Source organism: Salvia hispanica, chromosome 2 (assembly GCF_029641045.1).
Source record: "Salvia hispanica isolate PSC_SH4W2 chromosome 2, Shi_PSC_v1, whole genome shotgun sequence".
In the NCBI taxonomy this organism is placed as follows: Eukaryota; Viridiplantae; Streptophyta; class Magnoliopsida; order Lamiales; family Lamiaceae; genus Salvia; species Salvia hispanica.
The window spans coordinates 3,902,369-3,918,350 of record NC_142693.1 but is presented as its reverse complement, the minus strand read 5'-3'; the positions used below and the strand labels follow the sequence as shown (position 1 = coordinate 3,918,350).

Below are 15,982 nucleotides of genomic sequence, written 5' to 3'. Positions count from 1 at the left end.
CAAACAACATATCAGCTATACAACTCGAATACATAAATTTAAAATTCGGTAAAATACCTAAAAAAATCTGAATAACTTAGAATATAATCTTATTTGATCTTGGTAAAGATAATCAAAAGTTTTTAAAAAAATTACTAAATCAGTAATCATTTCCATATAATTCGACAAGTACAATTATCGAACAACTATCAATTAAAGGGAATGATTTTACCTAACCACTAATTTGCGCTAATATTTTACTCCTACTTCCCTAGAAAAATAAAACACCGACATTTTCCTCAAGCCAAACGCGGTCTTACTGGTCAGTCGCTGAAGCCAAGCAAAAACCCAAAATCAGACATCAAATTTGGAGTAATTTACACGTGCACACAATCTCTGCAGATAAATTGCATACCAAAGTAGAAATTTAACAGAAATCAGAAGCAGATACATCACTATTGGGAGCTGATTCACAATGTCGTGGATACGATCGGCGGTCAACAAGGCGGTGGAGGTGGGGAACAACACCAACCTCACTCGCACCGTCAAAAATTACGCCGATTCCGTCGTCCAGCAAGCCGGCCAAGCTGTCGCCGAGGGCGCCAAGCTCCTCCAAGACCGCATTGTAAATCTTTTGCATCTCAATTTTGCACCATTTCATTTGCGAATTAGAAGGAAAAATTGATTAATCGCCGCCTGTTTGGAGTTTTTGCTGGGAAAAAATAGTGACTATCAGTGATAGTTTGACTTTTGATAATTTAGGTATTGGGGGTTTTGCGTATGACAATGCTAGCAGAAATTTGTGCACTGTCACGTTTCAGCTCTTGATCGTTTTTTGTTTGGATTGGGAAATTAGACATTTGAGTTTGTTTGATTGAGGTGTTAATTGGCATTGAATAAACACACACGCCCCTTTTGATAGTTGTGGTGCTTTCGATTTATTGGTCTAATGTAGAAATTCATTGAAGAAAATGGAGATATCGTCTAATTGTTTGTATAGTTTGGCAATTGAGCATGCATGGAGTTGAAGAATGCATATGAACCTAGAAGGAGGCTTTTATTTTTTTGGGATTAAAATCATTCACTCGGCTTTTAATAGAAAGTAATGCCATGAATTTGAATTGAAAATTGTAGATTATCGTATTCCGTTGGCTATCTATTTTGATTAGTGGAAGATGGTGAACTTGTGTAGTACCAGTTCATACTTTTTTTACTCAAATTGTAAAGCCTGTGGTTGGTATTGTCAGGGTGGTGGGAATGTTAAAAGCTTTAAGCAGACTGCGAAAAGGTTAGAGGAGGCTTCTGTTGCATGCAGGGGGCGTGAGAGAGCTGAGTTGATGAGAAGATGGTTGGCTGTTTTAAAAGAAATTGAAAACTCTTCCACTCTCACAATTGAAGAAAAAGAAACGAACAATGAGCATCATCTGCTTAATGAAGAGCCAAAGAGCCCCAAAAGACAGTCAATGGTTAGCTCTTGAACTCTATCGTCTATACTACAGCAGTACTTGTTTCCTGCTTGTATAATTAAGCTGACTTCGTACTTTTCTCCATGCTTCCACCTTTAGAAGTTCATTTTTATTAGTTTTACTTATTACATCCTTTTCGCCTTTTCTATTCATGTTTTTCTTCTTATGTATCAGATTTACATAAATAATATTAGTAGTTTAAAAGCTGCCAGGGGAAAGATCATCCATCATGCTCATACATGTGAATATGTGTATGTACCATTTACTTGCCATATAAAATAAATTGATAACCTAGACATCCAGAACAAGTGAGGATCGACGTACTCTCCTGTAATATCATGACTAACTCAAAACCTGCCCATTAGGTCAATTCAGGGATCACACAACTTATCCCCATGGCTGTTGATTATTGATAAGAATGTGGTTTTAGGCCTCGTGCTTTCTCCCTTAGTTACTACTAAAATAGTAATAGTACCATTGTTTCTTCAAAAGATTGGCAATTTAAATAGTTATATTTAAGGTCCATCTTGATTTATCAATATTTATTCACTAAGTTCGATTGATTCAAAATTTTCTTCTTGAATCACTTATCATGGATCAACTTTTATGTCCCCTTATTCCTATCAAACGGGCAGGTGTTATATTATGATTCAGACATGGGTGGCGAACCTTTGAACTTCCGTGATGTATTTCTTTACAGTCAGGCATTGGAGGGAATATCGATATGCATGGTAAGTTATAATCATCCCATTTCAGTATATATTTGTTTCGGCATTATGTTCATATACTGATAATGATCTTGTAATAATATTTCTGATACAAACCTAAAGTTTGCTACCAAAACCAAGCAATTGTTATTGGATATGGTGTGTTTCGGTTTATCCTTTTTTTCAGAGTGATGCATCATTGCATCAAGCCAACTTTTTGCTGCCAAAGCTTGTTGTTAAATGTGTGGTAGACATTAGTATTACTTATTGGATATGGTTTGTTCTACTTTTTATGCCTGAAGATATATCTTTACTGGTTAGAACCTTATATTTTCTGTTCTAATAACATGAGCCGATTATAATATCAAGTATCAACTATGCTATATTGATTTGAAACTATGCATTTTGCTGGAGTTTACGACTTGCGTTGTCTTCTCTTTTGCTTGATTAGATTCTTGAACCTCCAAGTGAAGATGAAGTTTCTTTACTGCTTGAATTATTCGGGTAAGTTTCTCCATTATGTTAGTTAATGTGGATTTTAAAGTCCTAGCTGAGAAAGAGAGCATGCTGCTCTCCTATTGAAGCATATTGGTCAATAAAATTTATACTTGGATCTGGCTATAAGCCTGTAACAATTGTGCATCTGCAGACTCTGTCTCACAGGTGGAAAAGCAGTTCATAATGCAATAGTTAGTAGCATTCAGGATCTCGCAAGAGTCTTTTCCGGCTACCAAGATGAAGTACTGGTACTAGTCGATAACCTACCTTTCATAAAACCTAATGCACAGCATTGAAAAAAATTTGGGATAATACTACTTATGTTACGTTGGCATAAAATACTAAAGCTCACATTGGAAGAAAGTTTGGTAACTATACTACTGTTAGATATGTTTTCTCGTACTGACAATGCGTTCTATACCCCATTAAGTAAGGCAGCACTTAAAATAGCTTATCTTTAATTTTGAAAACCTGAGTTTAATAAATAAGTCTTATTCCTTTCAACATCTGAAACATAAGCCTCTAAAGAATCTAAGTATTGTTGTTTGGATAGGTGAAGAGAGAAGAGTTGCTTCAATTTGCTGAAGGAGCCATAACAGGGTTGAAAATCAATGCTGATGTTCAAAGGTTCGTTGAATGCCAGTTTCATTGCTTCCCCCTTTTACTTTTTCCTATGATTCATGCCTACAAACAGTTTTGACACACATCTGATTCTACAAACAGGATTGATGCTGAAGTCTCCACATTGAAGAAAACACTTGAATCAAGAGCATCTTATGACCATGATGGTGACAGCCTTGAAACAAACAGTAAGCAGAACGCTTCATCAACAATAGAGGTGAACATTGCTGTACCCAATTGTTTTGTCAAATAACTTTTCCATTGCATCTTTAGGCAGGGTCTGTTAAAATCTCAAGTCAGTTGCATTTTCTTAAGGTGACCAGTTTCCAAGTGGATTGTTATGCTGTATGTTTTATTTCTTCCAGTACTTATATCCTCTCTATTTGAAATATTCTTAGGGCTTCAGACTGTCAAATTAGTAAATCTTCCAACCAATGAAAGCATAACAGTTAGTTAAAGCTATTTAATTTGTGCTTGAAGTAGGGTAATCAAGTCAGGAATATGATAAGATTTCGTATTTCTATAATTTAAATTCTCAGTTATTTTACAAAATCGAGCCCCTATTCATCCATGGAATTGCTGTAGAATATTTTGCAAGTCATTAACTACATACATTGAACATAACTTCTATTCCTTAAAAAACTCAAAAGGAATTCGATCTGTTTGTTACAATACATTTCCAAGTTACTAGCAAAAAGTAGTAAATTCAACGGAAAAATTATAGTTTCCAAGTGTGGTTTGTGTGTGTGTGTGTGCGCTTATGTATTTTTTATAAATATGACTTATAAGTGCACTACTTTGATGTCTTGAAATTCATAATCTTACCTATCTAGTTATCTTTTTCCTCCATCAGGCTCTTAAAGAGGCACTTGCGCACATCAGAGCGTGCTCCAGATTGGAAGCGCTTCTACTGAAAAAGAAAGCTATTAAATGTGGAGACACAGCTGAAATTCATTCTCAGAAGGTGCTTACATAGTACATGAGCCTTCTGCCTTTTATTGATATGGTGTCAGTTTTCCATTTAATATCTCATGGTTAAATCAACCCTCATTCAAATTTGCGAACATTCTTTTCAGCCCACCATCTTCTCTTTTACTAAATCTTTACACCTTTTTTTTGTGATTACAATTTCATTAATTCCTTTGCTTCCAGTGGAAACTTGTCCAATATATGCAACCTCAGAGCTGTGTGTGACTCATCCTGTAGAACTACTTTAGAATGCTGGAAAATTGTTGTTTGCTCAGCTGGCTGCTTCAAGCTCAATAAGAAACTATATAATGGCCGAATATTCCAGATCTCTGAAATTTGTGTCTTAAGAATGTCAGGTTGATAAGTTGAAGGTATTATTGGAATCTCTAGCAAGCTCATCTTCAAAAGCTGAGAAGCGCATTTCTGACTATAGGTATATCACTGCACGTTACAAGTTTTTGTCAACTACCTGTTTGCCATTTATGCTTGGGTCTTTGCATACTAGCTCTCTGTTTTCTCCGTATTGGTGTTATGTCATTTCTGACTTGCTTGCTTTATTTTTTCTATGGATTCCACTTGTGCTTAGGGTGGGTCTGTACTGATGTGCTGTAATTATTTTGGAATCTGTTTTCCTGTTTAGTTGTATGATAGTCCTTGTTATTATTTTGTCACTCTTATTGAAAGTTTCAGTTTGCTTTGTTCTTTATAGACTTCAGAAAGAAGATGCTTTGCAGTTTCGAGTGGGCAAAGTCAATGAAGTTAGTGAAATTGAAAAGGTATGGAATTGAAGAAAATGGGTAGTGTAAAATTTTTTCTTGCTTAAGTAAACTTTAGAAGAGTTTTAATGGAACACATAAAGACACTTTAAAGGGAACAACTTGAAAATATTAAAATGCGTATCTGATGCTTATACGTAAATAAATATTATAAATATTGAAAAAAAATTAAACAACTATGATCTATTTGGATAAGATAATAGCATAAAACAGCTATAAAAGTTAAATATGCATGAGTTCAGTAATTCAGTAGAAGTACTGTGAAGATCATTATGTTATAAATATAAGTCTGTCTAGATGAAAAATCCTATACAAAATTTCTATTAATGATATTGATAGTAACATAGCAAAAATGATATCCCTGGACACTTGAATTTCATAGACCAACTGAAATCAAGTTCTGAGTTTCTGGAAGGCCGTTTTTCTGTAGTTTTTAGTTATTTGTGCCAGAAACAAAGAGGTGAAGCTTATCATTAAATATCGTAGACAACCAGAAGGATAAATATACATAAATATCATGTCATGGCTAGTTTGTGCTTTCTTGCATGCTAGATATGCTGATGGCTCGATTTGTTTTCAGGAACTAAAAGCTGAGATATCTGTTCTTGAGAAACAGAGGGATGAACTTGAAGCTCAATTGAAAAAGGTGTTTCTTTGTCCATGTACAGTAACCTACATTCTGATGAGACGTTCACTTATGGGGCGTTAACTTTGATTTTTATGATGGATGGCTAATAATAATATAGATGAATTGACTAAAATTTGGACTTGTTTGTTCATCTTATCCTTCAAATACCCAATCCTATCTCTTTTAAATCTATCCTAACTCTCAAAGTAAACACATTCTGTGTACACATGTGTCTTTGTCATGCTTGGTGTTTAACCTCAGGGCTTGAAGGTGAATGAGAGAGTTTAACCCATGGGAATCGTATACCGCCTTGGTCTCAGGAATTCATAAACATTGATTATGACGTACAATATCCAGACTTTATTGTTTGTGAATGTAGTGACTCAAAGTGCCAACATGCTGAAATAGAGTAGAATCGAAAATATGATCTTGCATGAAAATAAGTTTTGGGGTCTGTCCTTCTCCATTACCCCCTCCGCCCTCTCTGACTCTTTGTTGGGCAGATGGGTAGGTATTTATCATGTGCAACTCTTCTTTTTTATGATTGGAAATCTTGAGACTGATTGCATTAGAGACTCCGAACTTTCTAATATCTGATTTCTATCCTCCAACTGCCAGTCTCTCCTTTGTTAAGTTCCAAATCTAATTTAAAGAGTAGATGTTTAACTAAATATTTTTATAATCTTCTCTGTTGGATCAGTAAGAATCTTAGATAAACATAAAATTTCATTTGCTCTTAAGATATTTTAAAGGATTTTTCCAATAACTGCTTCTTAAATGGATAGAGTAGTTTTGGTTTAATCTATTCTTAAAAATTACTACCTCCGTCCCCCAAAATTTGCTACACTTTGACCCGACACGGGTTTTAAGAAATGTAATGGAAAGTGAGTTGAAAAAGTTGGTGGGATGTGGGTCCTACTTTTAAAGTATTAGTTTTATAATAAAATGTGAGTAGGAATGAGTTAGTGGAATATAGGGTCCACTACCAAAAATGGTAAAAGTGAAGTGTATCAAATTTTCAGGGACGGACCGAAATAGTAAACTGTATCAAATTTTCAGGGACAGAGGTAGTAACTTCTTCTGTTTTGAACTGAACATTTTGATTATATAGGTCAATACTTCCTTGTCTGCTGTGCTAGCTCGTCTTCACAATGTCACGGAAGAGAGGGATCAATTTTTTGATGCTAATGATCAAATTGTCGCCCATGTGAAAACTAAGGTCTGCTATACCTTTCCCATAAAAAAAATGCTTTGTTCCATATACTACTGAATCACGTGGATAAATCATAAATGCTATCAATTATCCTTATTCCTTATCCATTTTTTGATTGTTTTATTTTACATATCCTTACAACTTTGTAGGAGGATGAACTAGCAAAATCCATTGTGTCTTGTCGAACAGAATCAGATATTCTTAGTACGTGGATTAACTTTTTGGAAGATACCTGGTCTCTTCAGTGTTCATATGTGGAGGCTAAGGAGAAAGAAACCAAGTATGTATGAATTCAATATGGTTCAATAGATAGAAATCTCTGGTATAAACAATGTCGTATGGAAGCACACTTGGAACGGACTTTTAGACGAATTTCATTTAAGAAAATATCGTATTTGATAGTCAACTTCTAATGGACTTCTGACCAAGTGTCGTGTCACTATTGGAAGAACTCTAAAGTTGTTTATGTTGGCATACTTATATCAGCTTCTTAAAAAGTCTATAAGTAAAATCCATACAAAGAGTGGCTTACATTCTAAAACTGCTCCAAATGTACATATTTTCTCTGATGGTGTATTATTGCTCATTTTCCATTTGCATTTGAAAGTGCTGAGATCGAGAGGCACGAAGAATACTTCACAGATTTGGTTAAGAAGCTGCTTTCTTCTTATGAGGTGCTTATTTTATTTATTTACTTTATTCACTGCAATGGCATTCCGTATCTTTTAGTAATTGTGATGTTTGCAAACTATATATTCATCTTCTTCCGTCTCATTCGATGCAGAAAGAGCTTAAACAGCCTATTGGTCGCATTGGAAAGTATGTGGAGAACTTAAAGTGCCTGACTGATGGGTATTTCCCCATATAATATTTGCAGAAGATGGTAGTACTATCCTAGTTTGGCTACGTACGAGCCTAATATTTCTGAAACTGCTTGCAGCTCTGAACCGGCTCCTAGATTGGAAACTGACGATTCTCAAATGGTTAGCCCAAAGAGAAATCTCGAGGAAGAATACCTGGATTATGAAGCTAAGGTAAACAGAATTAATTCATATTAGTTGCTTAAAGTTCAAATTAACGATCTATGGGACCTTCGTTTATCACCATCCCCAACATACCCATGATGGCTAACTTTTCGCTCTGTTTCCTTTTTCGCAGAAGTAACTCATTAAAATATTGCGTATTTGAACTTCTTGACAATCTATAACTTATGTAACACCTCTAGTAGTCTTAGGCAATTGAGTCATCAAACTCTTACAAAAAACTTTAGCCGGTTTATTTTTCTTAACTTGCAGATAATAACTACTTTCAGCGTGGTGGACAACATGAGAGAGCGGTTTTATGCCGAACAAGGAAAAGTTTCCAGGTCTTACTGCTAATCCAATATAGCCACTCCTGTCCTTCCCTACCAAGAATCCATGTTAAGTCTACGTTGTATGTTTTTCTATTTCAGCAAAGAGAATAAGGAGGTCAAAGAGCTATTTGACAAAATTGAGAAGCTAAGAGAGCAATTTGAATCCATCGAGCGACCTACTCTGGATATTGAGAATCCCACTAAAGAGGCAGATGAATCGCCTAGGGAAAGCGTCACAAGCTCCTCTGCGGAGCAGGCAGAAAGAGAAGTCAGTGCTGGGAAGGTTGACGAGCATCGGCCCTCACCTAAGTCGAAGCAGGTCGAGATACTCGACCCTGAAGCAGAGTTAGCGAAACTTGAGTCTGAATTTGGAAAAGTAGATCCAGACTACGCTGCAGAGGACATCGGGGAATGGGAATTCGATGAGCTTGAGAGGGAGTTGAAATCAGGCGATTCATCAAAAAAGTAGAACTCGTCTTTTATCCTTGAAGTTACTTGTGTTATTTCATGGTTCCAAATTTGTTGATTTCTTCATAGACATGTATAAAATCCAGCTGATGAAGCTGACATTTTTAATGTATGTACTTATATGAATTGAAACTAGAGATGTGACTGTTAGCTTTAATTTTTTTTTTTAAATGTATGTACTTAAATGAAGTTAAACTAGGGACATGACTGTTAGCTTCTTTTTAATCTTTTTTTTTAATCATGGGAGAATATAAGTTATGTCGTCAATGTAAATATGTTAATGTAAATGATATTTGCCTGTAAATTCTTGAATCTTAGCTTAATTTTGATTATGTATACTGTAGATTTAAAATCTGTGGTAAATTATCGAATTATTGATTTATTTTGATTTTGAAATTAATCAATCAAGATTTCAGTGCGGATTATAGGTAGTGAAATGTTATTGTGTTATACTACTATCAAACTAAATAATACTATCATTTCTTGTTTTATCCCTACTAATCCCATTTCTTTCTCTTTTTTTTCCTCGCATTCCTTGTTAGTAGTATAAAATTAGAACAAAGCAATAGTTTAACAATTCATACATAGATTTTTAAGTTTATACACAAATAAAAAATCGATGAATAATTAGGAATTTATAGGTAAATTATGTTCTAAACTAAGTGACTTCTCCAAAGTTGTAATTTTTTAATAATCACAGCACATTACGGGCCTTAGTTGTAATGTCCGTCCATCGTTAAATACTACTCCATCCGTTCCATAGTAATGGAGTCATTTTGTCATTTTGGTACGTTTCATAGTTAATAGAGTCATTTCCCTTTTTAGTAAAAGTCAACACATTTTTACACACCTACTTTACTTTCTCTTACTTTTTTCTCTCTTCGTCTCACTACCTTTTTCATTTTTCACTTTATTCTCCATTTACTTAACTCACCTAATACAATTTTTCTTAATCCTCGTGTCGAAAAAAAATGTCTCCATTACTATGGAACGGAGAGAGTAGTACTTAAATTTCCTTCCTCTATATTTAATGCATTATAAATACGTGATTCATGGGTTACGAATTAATGATGGACTGCCTCACCGCAAACTTGCGAATACCCAATTTTGATATTTTGGCAATAGAATTTAAGAAAAATAAATTAACGTATCATCTTATAAAAATCTGTACATTGGCTGAAAAAATGTTTTCTGCTTCCAATGTGCTAGTGCTTAAACCAGCGCCCACAGGTTTGTATTATAAAGCAAATAAGGGCTTGGACACGGTAATTGAGATTAATACCCCATTCATCAATAAAAATTTCTTCTTTTTAACAATTTTGTCCTTACTCAATGGAAATCTAATTTCACATTTAGAATATTAAAAGATATACACACATTCCACTACTTCATTTACCATTTTTCTAATTATGTCACAAAATGTCGTCCATAATATATTCTTTTATAAAATTAAAATATTTATCCAGAGATATTCTAAATGACCTTATAAAATACTCCCTCCGTCCCATTAGAAATGAAACGTTTTCCTTTTTGGTTTGTCCCATTAAAAATGAAACATTTCTAAAAATGAAAACAATATTCTCTCTACTTTTTTTTCTATCTTACTTTGTTCTCTTTTCATTAACTCACAAAACACCAATACATAAAATCTCGTGATGTTAAATGTTGTATATTTAATGAGACGGAGGGAGTATAAAAGAAATAAATTAGTAATAAAATTGGAATGACATACTCCCTCCGTCCACAAATAAGAGTCTCATTTTTCCATTTTGGTTCGTCCACGAATAAGAGTCCCGGTTCATAATTACCATAAATGGTAAAAAGACTCCACATTTCACTAGCTCATTCCACTCACGTATCATTTAAAACTAATATATACAAGTGAGACTCATATTCCATAACTTTTTTCCACCCATTTTTCTTAACATTTCTTAAAACCCGAGCCATTTAGAAATGAGACTCTTAATCACGCACGGAAAGAGTATTTATGAGGATGTCCTAAAATGAGCATTGGATATTGTATTATTGCAAGCGAAAGTCGGATTCCCGCATGCGCTTCGAATATTCCGTCAACATACACTACCAAGGGCATTTTAGCCAATTCACTTTTCTTGATCCACAAATAATGAGCTTTCTCCTCTCGATTATATAAATTCGCGGATATCCATCACTCACAACCAGTCATTTGCCATTACCAACCACTTCACTCTCCCAAAAGCCATATTCTCGTGCATTTTCTAGCTATCTCCGATATCAACAATGGGCAGGAAATTCTTCGTCGGCGGCAACTGGAAATGCGTAAGTATTCATCTCTTCGATGTTATCAGAATGATTGATCCGTTTGTTGTGGATCTCCTTTTCATTTCGGCCGATCTCGTTTCCGATCTACTGTTTAATCTCTTCCTTTTAGCTGATTTAGCGTTGTTGTATGTATCGCGTATAGAGATTGATGTATTTTTGTGGATCTCAATGCTTAGGGATGTTATTAGTCTTCAATTTTGTAGCAATAGTCGGTTGTCTTTGACGTGATCGCTGAATTTGATTTGTAGCAATAGTCGAAATGCTATTTTATTCGGATCTGAGCTGATTTCGCCTTATTAGTAGTTTCTGAGATCGATCGATGGAAACGAGATGAACTTACTGTTTTTTATGAGATTTTTTCTTGTGAAATGAATGCCTGGTGGATTTGTTATCTAGATATCCTACGTTGTTCACTTTTGAGATTTAACTTTTTATGCGTTTGTTGTAGCATGCACAGAGTATGATTTTATTGAATCACATTTTCTTAATGTTCTTCGTTTTTAGCCTTTTTTTTCTGGAGTGATTGGTTGAATATCAGCTATCTATACTTTCATTTGGCTGCGGTTGTTGTTTTGCTAAGAGATTTCAATTTGATTTTGAAGAATGGTAATTCTGAGGAAGTAAAGAAGATCGTCGCATCACTCAATGCTGCTCAAGTGCCATCCCAGGATGTTGTTGGTGAGGATATATTTTACTAGCCTGACATGTTAAAAGTTTTAAACTGGTGGATTTGTTAATGGTCAAGGGAATAGTGAAATCATCAATGTCGATCCACTGATTTCTTGCCTACAAATTTCGTATTTTGAATTTGTGCTTTGAGGCTTTCTTTCTTCTTTTTATCTGTTTGGATAGGAATAAACCGTCTGGTTGTCTTGTTTTAATGACATTCATGTGTTATGTGTTTGAAAAGCCATATGCCTTGAATACAAATCCTTTTTAATGGAAGTGAAGGAATTATAGTTATCACAGTATGCTTAAGTTGTGTGCCATACTATCTCAATGACTTTGGTTTTGGCATTGTGAAATTATAAAGAACGATATTTCTAAGAGTTGCTTCAATATTTATATTTGTCTGTTACACTTTCAGCCAAAACTCTCTTTACTTGAAGGAAGTATGTTTAAACTCTGGAACTGTTTGTGTGTGTATGCCTGTGCGTTGTTTTCTTTTTTCTTCCTTGTCAACTATTTTTTTGTTAATTCGCCATTCCCTGCAGAGGTGGTTGTCAGTCCTCCATACGTGTTTCTTCCCTTGGTAAAAGGGTCTCTGCGATCTGATTTCCACGTTGCAGCTCAGAACTGTTGGGTTAGTAAAGGAGGTGCTTACACCGGCGAAGTTAGGTAAGCATCCTTCTCTAAAGCTAACAAGAATTGGCATATCCAAATATACAGTGCTTGTGGCTGTTTAGGAGTATGAAAATTTTCTGTTTAATCATCCTTTGTAGTGCTGAGATGCTTGTAGACCTGAACGTACCTTGGGTTATTCTTGGTCACTCTGAGAGGAGAGCTTTGTTGAATGAATCAAGTGAGGTAATTCTGATGATTGCCTTTATTAAAATTATTTGTGCTTATGTATTAGGTTTTTCCTCATGTATTCAATAATGGAATTTACCATGATTTCAGTTTGTTGGAGATAAAGTTGCATATGCACTTTCGAAAGGTTTGAAGGTGATTGCATGTATCGGTGAGACACTTGAACAGAGGGAAGCAGGAACGACTGTGGATGTTGTGGCTGCACAGACCAAGGCCATTGCAGGTACTGATTTCATTTCTGAGAAATTAATTGTACACTTTTTTCCTAAATCTAATTTTATTGGGTTATGACTTTTAAACATTAGACCAGGTAAAGCCAAGTAGATCGTGGTGCACTTATAAATTTCATTCTCAACCAGCATCTAGCGACAGTTTTTCCTTATTGTTAAATGTAACACCGCTACTTGTATATAAAATCCATGCTTCTGTTTTTATACATATTCCACAAGAACTTTTCTAGTAAGAAATGAAAGAATCATGGTACATTTTGCAAAAGAATTTCAGTAAAGTTAACCTAGTTGTTCTCCTACGGTCCTACCTTTACATGACTCTTTTTCCTGAAACAAACTCCACTCTGACATTACAGCAAAGATTTCGGATTGGACAAACGTTGTCTTGGCTTATGAACCTGTATGGGCTATTGGAACCGGAAAGGTTGCCTCTCCTGCCCAGGCTCAAGAAGTAAGTCTTTCATGATCATGGTCACCGTTTGTTGAAAAGTGTTAATGCCACAAAGATGTCTAATCCCGCTTAAACATATAGGTACATGTTGAGTTGAGGAAATGGCTTAAAGCCAACGTCAACGCTGATGTTGCTGCTTCAACCAGGATCATCTATGGAGGTAAATCTGCAGTGGATTCATATTTCGTCTTTTAAAATATACAGCTTTTAGCTCTTACAATTTCCTCGCGCTGAATATATTGATCTGATATTTTCGTGCAGGATCTGTGAATGGTGGAAACTGCAAGGATTTGGCTTCACAGCCTGACATTGATGGTTTCCTTGTTGGTGGTGCTTCTCTTAAGGTAATAATCGGATCTCTTCCCATCCTGAAAAAAAAACGATACATGTAGAGTTGAATGGGCGATATTCTGACTTGAACTATTTAATCTGTAGCCCGAATTCATTGACATCATCAAGTCAGCTGAAACAAAGAAGAACGCATAAGTTGAAGCGTCGAGAAGAGTCTATTTTTGAAGCCTTTGATAGGGGAGATGTAATAACTATTACCTCGTTTGGCCGAGACTCTGCTGTGCAATTTTCTAGTTATTTGTGTCACCTTGAATTTGCCTTTGACTGTACTGAACACTAATAAATCTGCAACCAGCAACCTTGTATTGTTATTCATCTTCATATGGTTGTGCTTGAATCTTTTCATTGCTAGTGTTTCTCTAATTTGTGATTATGGTATTAGTATATGTTATCTTCCAAACGATGAAACCAAACCGGGATGTCGAGAAAAAAATCATTAATCGAAAACATTGATCGTGGATTACATATTGGTGTCTAGAATTTCATTTTCTGTGTTTCTTGGGAGGCATTTTCTTGTGATTCGGTTTGCTAGTTGTCTTTCTTGGCTTTGTTTATTTTGTCGTACAACCTGCTTGAGCGGTTTTAGTCCTTTTGGCTTTATAGGGAAAAACCCATCTTGACTATAGATCCGTCGAATCTTCTTTTAACTTGATGTGATCGGGCTTGAAAACTAGTGATCGTTATGAACTTGTCGTAATGTAGCTAAATATTGCGGGAGAATCATGGTCCCAATACGAGATCATACTATATATTTCTGGTGTTTGACAAAATTGCTTGGATTACGTTAAACCAGACATCATTCCTTCTTATTATATCCAGAATCAATGTTGGTTCGAGCATTGACTTCTGCTGAGGGACCACAAAGTCGTCTTTAAAAATGGAGAGTGGTTAGTCGATGTTGGTTGCTGGAAGAAGTGCATGTACCAAGACCATGTGACTAGTGACTGTTTGAGCAATGTCATCCTCATATTAATCGAGTAACAAGATATGACTATAGATAATTTGCCATCGCATTTATTGCCTCACAAGAAGAAACGAGTGACAATTGCGAAGGAAAGGAATGAAAAGTATTCAACGCACCACCTTACACTCGTGTCCATCCCAATCCAGAAGATACTGCTTAGATTTTTTGGATTTCAAGATATTTTTAGGGGAATTTTGATTTAAGGGTGAAGCCAAAACTGGTTCTGAATATATGTCCATTTTATGATTTTAGTCTTATACTTTATCTTTTGAATTTTTGCATCCTGAATATTTCAACTTGGATCATAATTGGTCATACACTAACAATTCCATCAATTTTTAAACGGTTTTAACCCGAATGGGATTGTTAAAACCATCAAAATCGGTCAAAATCATATTAAAACCATTTAAAACTTGACGAAATTGTTAGTGTAAAACCAATTGTGATCCGAGTTGAAATGTTCATGATGCAAAAATTCAAAAGATAAAGTATAAGACCAAAATCATAAAATGAGCATAATGTTTGCATTGGGGAGGTGTATGTTGAGATCTCTACGAGTGAGTTGTTTCATACTCCATTAAAAATGTGAAATTAAAATGAGATTAACTTTATCTATCCTTCTATCACTAATTGATTAATTGATTTGGGATGAAACATCTGTATGACCGTTGGTCTCATCTTCACATGTCAGGTAGTGCGGTAAAATTTATCACAATGAAAAAGGTCAGCGTCGCTGGAAATAAATGTCGAATGAAATCTAACACACCAAAATCGCTAGCAATAAATGAAGGTGTGAAAATCTAACATAAGTCAATCTAGCACAACGATAGCGAATGAAAATTTGAGATAATAAAGAAGATCATCGCCCAAAGCAAGTAACACAATAGAAAAGATCGTTGTCGCTAGAGCAATGAATAACAGACGAAGAACAAGAATATACCTCTGCTCTAGAGGCCCAATTAAAACCCGTATTAACGGAGTTTTCTAACCTGTCATGGATTCTAAGCTACTTTCATAGTAGTACTTTTTTACTACTAATATTAAAATAATAAATTGGCAATTCAACCCCCACCAAACTTAGATAAGAGAAGGGTGGGCGCAGTATTTTCACGAGTCCAAATATTCACTTTGAAGATCCGTTTTTTCACTTTAATGGTGCTTTCCTTCTCCTTTTCAAACCTCTCTTTTAGCAAAGCATGATTTGTCCACATGAATTTAGATATTAAGCCTAATTTTTACCTTTTAATAATTATGTTTTAATAATTGTATCCATGTCAGTATAAACAACGACTGAGATCAACTAAAATCATTATCTATCCTTAGAGCTAGAAAAACTCCATTAAAGTCGATCTTTGAATTATCGACTGATAGCCGATCACACGCTGCAAAAATGCTCTAATCCTTTGGAGTAGGGATTCATTTCTGTTCTTTGTCCGCCATCATTGCCGCACTATATTTGTCTTCAAATACCGACGA

The 15,982-nt window shown here is 35.1% G+C and overlaps 2 protein-coding genes across 2 annotated transcripts; both read left to right on the top strand.

The window, feature by feature from the left end:
* The first annotated feature begins 290 nt into the window (after positions 1–290).
* On the top strand, positions 291–8,991 carry LOC125201825 (uncharacterized). The gene is made up of 18 exons (XM_048100082.2): positions 291–604; positions 1,227–1,445; positions 2,081–2,176; positions 2,604–2,656; positions 2,802–2,898; positions 3,204–3,277; positions 3,374–3,488; positions 4,125–4,235; positions 4,597–4,673; positions 4,950–5,016; positions 5,597–5,662; positions 6,756–6,863; positions 7,007–7,137; positions 7,465–7,531; positions 7,642–7,709; positions 7,798–7,891; positions 8,153–8,223; positions 8,311–8,991. Exons 1-18 carry the CDS (start codon positions 455–457, stop codon positions 8,678–8,680), a joined length of 2,034 nt encoding a protein of 677 aa, XP_047956039.1. The 5' UTR covers positions 291–454; the 3' UTR covers positions 8,681–8,991.
* A 1,835-nt stretch (positions 8,992–10,826) lies between these two features.
* On the top strand, positions 10,827–13,887 carry LOC125200872 (triosephosphate isomerase, cytosolic). Its single transcript, XM_048098679.2, has 9 exons — positions 10,827–10,977; positions 11,583–11,658; positions 12,195–12,318; positions 12,423–12,507; positions 12,601–12,733; positions 13,097–13,191; positions 13,273–13,351; positions 13,453–13,535; positions 13,627–13,887. Exons 1-9 carry the CDS (start codon positions 10,939–10,941, stop codon positions 13,675–13,677), a joined length of 765 nt encoding a protein of 254 aa, XP_047954636.1. The 5' UTR covers positions 10,827–10,938; the 3' UTR covers positions 13,678–13,887.
* The last annotated feature ends 2,095 nt before the right edge of the window (positions 13,888–15,982 follow it).

Excerpts from the sequence above, each read along its gene's own strand:
- LOC125201825 (XM_048100082.2), top strand. The coding sequence starts at position 455 with ATGTCGTGGATACGATCGGCGGTCAACAAGGCGGTGGAGGTGGGGAAC. Across the intron at positions 3,489-4,124 it reads ACGCTTCATCAACAATAGAG|GCTCTTAAAGAGGCACTTGC; the intron begins GTGAACATTGCT and ends TTCCTCCATCAG. Across the intron at positions 6,864-7,006 it reads TCGCCCATGTGAAAACTAAG|GAGGATGAACTAGCAAAATC; the intron begins GTCTGCTATACC and ends ACAACTTTGTAG.
- LOC125200872 (XM_048098679.2), top strand. The coding sequence starts at position 10,939 with ATGGGCAGGAAATTCTTCGTCGGCGGCAACTGGAAATGC. Across the intron at positions 10,978-11,582 it reads TCGGCGGCAACTGGAAATGC|AATGGTAATTCTGAGGAAGT; the intron begins GTAAGTATTCAT and ends TTGATTTTGAAG. Across the intron at positions 12,508-12,600 it reads TGTTGAATGAATCAAGTGAG|TTTGTTGGAGATAAAGTTGC; the intron begins GTAATTCTGATG and ends CCATGATTTCAG.